The sequence below is a fragment of the Gavialis gangeticus genome, unplaced genomic scaffold (genome assembly GCF_001723915.1).
Source record: "Gavialis gangeticus isolate Ggan-Ray unplaced genomic scaffold, GavGan_comp1, whole genome shotgun sequence".
Lineage (NCBI taxonomy): Eukaryota > Metazoa > Chordata > Crocodylia > Gavialidae > Gavialis > Gavialis gangeticus.
The window spans coordinates 47,878,814-47,886,449 of NW_017728998.1; the positions used below are offsets into that span (position 1 = coordinate 47,878,814).

Below are 7,636 nucleotides of genomic sequence, written 5' to 3' on the forward strand. Positions count from 1 at the left end.
GTTTGAAAAAAGTGCTTTCCAAAAGCACTGGCCACTGCTGGTCATGCACAACTTGACAAGCCACAGACCACATACAGGCATTGCATTTCTACTGGGAGAATCACTGGTATCCTAGTAGAAAACTACTACATACAGGCACTCGCTCATTTTGTTCCAGAGGAAATGTACCTCATACCTCTAGGCTGACACTTAAAGGATCTCCCCTGTGAGAGAAATTGCCACTGCAAGAAATGAACACCTATTCATTCCCATAGGATGCTCCCAGAAAGATAAAAAGGAGGTGCAGTACCCACAAACTCAGACTGTAGCAGACTCCAGACAAGGAAGGTAAGAATCTCCACTGCCAATGTAACCAGAATATACTGTGACAGGGAACCATTATGAGGCCAGTCTGCCCTGTCCCACCTGCCACAACTTGATGCATTTAACTGGATGTTAAAATGCAGGAGGCTGCCCATTTAAATGCCCCAAAGCCTAGTGTGTTATACATGGCTCCGATCTTCCCTATACCATGTCCCATGTCTTGCAGATGGCATCCAAATCACTAGGCCACTGGCCCAAACTACCCACTATTACCACCCCCACCCCCAGCTCCCTTGTTGAGCCTACCATTTGGTCCCTGGGCCAAATGTGGCCTCATGCATCTCTAGACTTACTTTGGCCATTACACCCCCACCCTTTCCCAAAGCTTCAACTCATACCCTCATACTAGGGCCTACCACTTATGCCCTGTCACTAGGGCCTTACTTGTGCTTTCACTCTGTTTCGGGGCCACTTGTGAGCAGCCTTCAGGTCACTCCTGCAACCCTACTTGGCGCACCCCTGTGCAGCCCTTCAGGCCCTCCTCAACAGACCCTACCCTGCACCCTTATGCACAATCCCTCAGGTCACCACTGCAAACCCTATTCTGCTTGGCCTCTACACATACTTCCGCCATCTCACTGGGGCCATCGAGGTGTTGCACCCCATGGGACTCAAGTGCCTCTCTAGGTATGCCTGACCCCCCTGCCTGTCCCTACAACTGGGTTATCCACCAGGCTGCAGGGCCTGGGGATTTAAGGCACTCCATCCTTGCCTTTCACTAGGGAGGGAACTGGTGTTGTTGCATTCCTGGGGACCACCCTGCCAAAGGCAGTCCCACCAAACCATCCTACCCTAGTGGGGTGTAGTTTTGGGTCATTCCCCAGGACCAGGAGCCTCCACCTTCCCCATAGATCCTTACTTGTACCTCCAAGATATTATTAGCAGCAGCTCCAGCCAGGCAATGTTCTCCCTATGGCTGCAGCCAGCAAACTGCTCTCAGCCCTGAGGCCCTGGGTTAATATGCAGGATGCTCAGCCTCCTCCTCCAATCCAAAGGCCCTCCTGACGTCATGCACCTCATTAAACTGGCTCACACCCGTCAGCTGCTCTGCTGCCTGTTTTGGCCCTTAAAGCGGCAGGCACTAAAGGTGCTCTGGCACACACTAGTTACAAGTATTGTTTTATTTTGTGCTTATCCATATCTGCACACTTGGGAAATTCACAATCTGCAAGAGCTAAATATTTGAAGGCAGAAGATAAGCCAGATCATATTTAACAATGGAAAACGAGCTGCTGTCCATAACAGAATACCAGCTTGAGAACTAAGCTCTTAAGTGGCAGCCCAAGACTATTTTCTTATATGGCACATTTAGGAATAGCTGAATGATGACCTCTGACACTTATAAGGATTGGTTGCGCTCTCATTCTGATTGCTGTTTCTGTACATCACACTCTCTTGCACACTTGGCCTGACACTTCAGGTCAGAGACCTACAACAGCGTGGGGTGATATAACTGAGGACAGATGTCAATTAGTAGGAGCTGGTATCATGAACACACTTTTTTTTTTTTTTTTAAAAGTCCCTTTCACAGAGGAAAAAGTTCAAGACCTACCATGGTCCCTAGTAAAATGGTTACTAAGAAAAAAATTGCACTTTAGGAGGAAAAAGTCAGAACAAAAGACTTACTGTAATGACATAGTGAAAGCAGCCATACTAAAACCAGGAATTCTGTCAAGGAGTTTTTCTTCAATGTATTTCTCTACTAAACAAATCTAGAGACAAGATACAAACATAAATTCCACATGCACACTTCATAAAGCCGTCTTAGATTTTACCATTCAAAGGCTTGTTTTTATTGGGCAAAAACAATTACCTTGTCTGTAACTTTCCCTGTCCACAATGCTATTCAGTGCTCTGCTACAATACCAAAGAGCCATCACAGACACTTTTGTAAGTATTGGTTGTACTGTTCTACAAATGGATCTTTTGATTATTTTATAGTTGTTTTGCCTTCCTTATTTGTAAGAGACCTGCAGCAGCATAGCCATAACTCTATAGTCAGTGGGTGATGCTAATTAGCATGAGGTGGACTAACTGGTTCTGTAACTCAGTAGTCTGCCTACAGTGCCACAAAGCATGCTTGGGGGCTGCTACTTGTAGGCATGGTAAGTTGACTGAGTACACCAAAGTTAAGTCGCCAAAAGAAAAAAATAAATAAATGAAAAAATTAAGGCATGATGACTGGTACAAATTATATACTAGTCACTCAATTGCTTCCCAATGTCATAGTCTACCCCATTATTTATAGAACGATTGTATTTGAAGTCTCATTCTCAGAATTCAAGTCAACTTCCAATTCTGGGAGATGAACACCTTTGTGTAGGGGCAGGTATTCTCAAACTCTGCCCACTGCTGAGTTTCTTGTACCTTCCCTTGAAGTATCTCTGACTACGTTCTGTAAGACAGGACACCGAAGTGTAGCTTGACATCAGTTTTTTTCCAGTCTGGTAATTCCTGTGTGTCGACTGTACTGCTCTAAATACAAATATACCGAAAATACTGGCTACATGAACAACCCTTCTGTTCAAGTAGCTTAAAATTACAAATACATTTTAAAGTTAAGATTCATCTCCGTGAAGAGACAAAAACAGGATCTGGAACTCTAGAATCCTCCTGCTGTATTGCCAACAAGTGCCATGCTTCAAAGACCCAACCCTTGGAATCTAGTAAAACCTTTATTTTAAAAGCAGAAAAGAGTGAGGGAGGGGGAAAGCAAACTTAAACAAACAAACAAACAAACAAACAAGAAAACAAAAAAAATCTTACATATTCATTAAAAATGGAAGTGTAGATGAGTTTGTTTTCTTCTGAATCCTCAAATTCCTGGTAGTGTTTCTCCATAAAGCTACTTTGTAATAACTGAAAATCATCATCTGGGCCACAATAAAGAAACAGTATACAATTACATTCAGTTAATTCATTTTTACTGTAAGACAGCAACAATATTCAAGGGTGTTCTAAAAGCTCGTACTGTAACTGGCATTGATTGTATACGGGTTCTGTCATGACAATAGCAGTTGTTACTATACCTAGACTCAGAGGAAACTAACTTACAGCTCACAAGCCTTAGGAAGCTTATGAAGCAACTTGATGCAACATGCAAGAGCCTTCTAAGACACCAGCTAAAACAGGATATGCCTGTTGCATACATCAAACCCCCATGTGTACAATGGATGTAGGTCAAGTGGATGTCTGTTGCTAAAAGGTTAGCCTGAAATTTTAAAGTATTTAATGTCCAACAAAAGTCTGGATTCCCTGCCTTAATTTCTGATCCATCTGTGAGAATACACAGAGACTTTTAGCAAAGATAAGTGGGAGTACCACTATAGCTGGGATATTTTTCTTGTGGGGGGGTGTAGGGTGGGAGGGGGTGCTCTGTACATTGTTTTAATATTCCATTGGCTTTTATAAGTTATTTGGTTTCTCCCACTTTGATCTTGTTTCATGTGATTTTGCTCTCCTCTTTAAGATACCCTGAGCATCTGTCAGGAAGGGTGGCACAGGCCTCTAACAAACAAAGTTCTTGCTGGTTGTGCAGTAAGATGTGCTGCAGGTTCATATTTTGCTTAAAATCAGCTGGATTAACAGGGTAATTGTATGTTGATCTACCTGTATGCTCAGGATGGAAAGCGAGAATTTGCAAAAGCTAGGAAAAAAAAAACTTTGTTATGTGAGCCACAACTGGCTCATGCTTGAGATTTTTACCTGTCACCAACATGGCAGACTTTGTAAATGATTATTTATGAAAGCTGTCATTGAACAAACAATTTTTTTCATTCAGGCATTAATTAGCGAACATTGTTTTTCTTATTACAGAAGCATTTCTCTTTCTTTCCCTCTTAAGCCAAGGGTGTCAAAGATATGACCCATTGAGTAGCCACTGATGGTGGCCTTGGGCCTGAGTTGACCCAAAGGCTGCATGCAGCATATGCTGGTCCAGCTCCATAGGCAGGGCTGAATATGGCACCCATTCCAGCTGCTCTGGCATCTGCACTGTATGCAACGCCCACCTTGGCCAGTTGAGACATGCGCCACATATGGTACCCACTCCAGCTAGTCCAGGACATTCACTTTCCCTTTAATATCAATACTAGAACTGAATACAAAAACTTTCTAGTGCCAAAAGATTTTTCACTTATGAATGAGCAAAACTGGAGAAGGGCAGGGGCTTGGTAGTAATGGAATTCAGTATTTTAATGGATGAATATCTCTCTATATTATACATTTACAAACAAATATGAAACACGATAAGGCTGAAGAGCATAAATAAATCATTATCATTACTAAGGACAGAAAGGAATGTGGGCAAGGAAGCAGATGTTCCCATGAAGGGACAGACAGCTGGTAAAATACAAGATCTCTTTTAGCACTGCCTAAACCACTTTTTCTCTTGCCATGCTGACCCCTCAGTAAGAGTTCTTGATATGAAGTTTTAAAATGTTTCATTGTCCAAATTCCTATGGCAACACATTTCACTCCTCTTAGAATTTATTGATGGAAAAAAATACTATCACATTACAGCTGTATATATATTAAATGAACCCCAAGGATAACTGAGATGTCATTACCCTGAGGAACAAGGTCTTGGGCCTGCTCCCCAGCAGAGTTCACGTGAATGGGTTCACGCCCGTTGTACCCTCGGGAGCTGAAGACCCAGACGCGGACCCCCCAGTGAAAAGCCAGGAGGGTAAGAGCCAGGCCAAGGGAGAGGGTGGGTGAGCATAACGGTGGTTGTAGGGGGCTGAGAAAGTGTGTGTGTGGGCACGTGCATGCATACGTGTGTATGTGGGGCTGTGCCAGGCACAACACACCAGCTGAGTAGAGCCTGGGGGGGGAACGCCCCACCTGGATCCCTACTCAGCTGAGCTCCACAGGGAGACCCACGACTGGAGCTGTGTGAACAGAGTGCACAAACAGGTGTGGCCTGACTAGACTGAGGGGTTCATGTGGAGGGGTGCGCAGAAGGCGCCCAGAGGGCTGGTCTGAGCAAGTGGCTCAAGCCCAGAGGCCTAAAGAGCAGCTGCTGAGACCAGGTAAGTACGAGAAGTAGCTTGCAGCCACGGCAGTGACCCGCCGTGCCCGTCAGCTTCAGCTTTTCTGCACTAAGACCCCATACCCTGACAGAGCCTGCAGCCCTGGCCCTGGACTGTGGGGGCTGCCTGGCGCAGCTGCTGATGCCTGAGCATGGGAGCACCCCCCACTTGTGGGATGTGCTCCCTAGTTGAGTCCCTGGAGGGCCAAGTGCAGGAGCTTAAAGAGGAGGTACACCAGCTACGCACCATCAGGGCCCATAAAGATTATATCAACAACTACTGCCAGGCTCTACTCCAGGGAAACAGAGTAAAGAGGAAGAATGTGGAAGAGAAGGGGGAAGAGGTGGCCACAAAGAAGACTGGCCACAAAGATTCCCTCGGAGCTACCTGGAAAACAGCTGTCTCCAGATCCAGAGCACATAGATCCACTCCTCCCCTGGCACTGTATAACAGGTACACTCCCCTTACTATGCATGAGGAGACTTTGACATAGACACCAGAGGAGGAAGTAAGTATTTAGGAGGCAAGTATTCCCAGCCGGGTCATGAAGTGCTACAGGGATTTGGGCGCAGGTGGTGTTTTTCCTCGATCTTTCCAGTTTTGGGCTACAGGCTGAGGAGGGAGAGGAGGATCCCGGTAGTTAACCAAAGTCTGTGGTGCTGGCGTCATCAGGAAGGCTTTGGCTTCCATGACCACACCCCGCTCTTTGGTGAGAGGCAGTGAGCTGCTGGGAAGGGACAGCCTCCACCTCTCTCCACTGGGGAGGAGGCTCTTCCCAGCCGGACTGGCTGACCTGCTCCACCAGGCTTTAAACTAAGCTTGCCGGGGGGCGGGGGGAATACTGCCACTGCTGGCCTGCTGAGCAACCCTTGCAAAGCCAGCAGGCCAAGGCACTTAAGGGAGCCCACCCTTGCACCAGCCCTAGAGCGAGCTGCGGAAAAGGAGGGCCCCCAAGGGGACACTTGCATGCCTGTACACCAATGCCAGGAGCCACCAATCAACATCGGCACCCAGGGTGGATGACTAGAGACCTTCCTGGTTAAAATCCATGGGGAACATGGCACAGGGGACATGAGGGTGGGAGTCTACTACACACCTCCTACCCAGGATCAAGAGCTTGACCAGGAGTTCACCAGGGAATTGGCTGAGGCCACATGCCCCCAGTGCATGATTGTCATGACAGACTTCAACTACCCAGACATCTTGTGGGAAGAGCGCTTGGCCAAATCTGAACTGTCACAAGGCTCTCTCTCATGTGTGGATGACCTCTGACACAAGAAGTCTACAGGCCAACGAGAGGCAAAGTGCTGCTTGACTTGGTACTGGCAACCAAGGACGACCTAATCAGCGACCTAACAATCAAAGGGAAGCTGGGTGACAGTGACCACGAGCTGATAACCTTCACCACCTGCTGAAAAGCTGTCAAGTCAGTCAGTAGTACACAGGTCCTAGACTTCAGGAGGGATGACTTTGACAAGGTCAAGAGACTTGTTGGTGAGACCCTAAGGGACCACGACCCCAAGGGGAGGGGAGTCCAGGAAGAGCAGTTGCTCCTCAAGGGAGCGATCCTAGATACACAAGCTAAGGCTATTCCGTCTCAGAGGAAAGGCAGAAAGAGGACACAGCAACCCCCTTGACTCAACAAGGAACTAGCAGAACTCCTGTGTCTAAAAAGACAGACCTACAAAGGATGAAGGACGGGATCCACCTCCAAGGAGGAATATACTATGCTGGTCTGGACCTTCAGGGAGTGAACCAGGAAAGCCAAGGCTGCAATGGAACTCCAACTGACCACAAGTATCAAGAACAATAAAAAGTCCTTTTTTAGATGTGTGGGGAGCCAGAGGAAAAGCAAGGGCAACATTGGACCCATGCTGAACCAGATGAGACAACTGACAACTGACACCCAGGAAAAAGCCAACTTACTAAATGGGTACTTTGCATCAGTCTGTCACCAGACCCATGGGACGCCCCTGCCCGTTACCGGACAGGGAGGCCTGGGTGAGGGAGATTCTTTACCCTCCATCAATGCTGACCTTGTAAAGGAACACCTTGAGAGGCTGGATATGATCAAGTCAGCCGGCCCTGACAGTTTACATCCCAGGCTCCTCAAGGAGCTGGCTAGCATCATAGTTCAGCCCCTGGCATGGATCTTCAAGAACTCCTGGCACTCTGGTGAAGTGCCCGAAGACTGGAAGAAGGCCAATGTGGTGCCTATCTTCAAGAAAGGGAGGAAAGTG

The 7,636-nt window shown here is 46.9% G+C and overlaps 1 protein-coding gene across 1 annotated transcript in view; it reads right to left on the reverse strand.

Moving 5' to 3' along the window:
* ARL2BP (ADP ribosylation factor like GTPase 2 binding protein) overlaps positions 1-7,636 on the reverse strand; it is a 43,881-nt gene that overhangs the window by 8,896 nt on the left and 27,349 nt on the right. Inside the window, exons 3-4 of the mRNA XM_019505878.1 lie at positions 3,130-3,236; positions 1,990-2,075 (exon numbers count right to left, since the gene is read on the reverse strand). Coding sequence (XP_019361423.1) covers positions 1,990-2,075; positions 3,130-3,236 — 193 coding nt within the window. The remainder of the gene's footprint in view (positions 1-1,989; positions 2,076-3,129; positions 3,237-7,636) is intronic.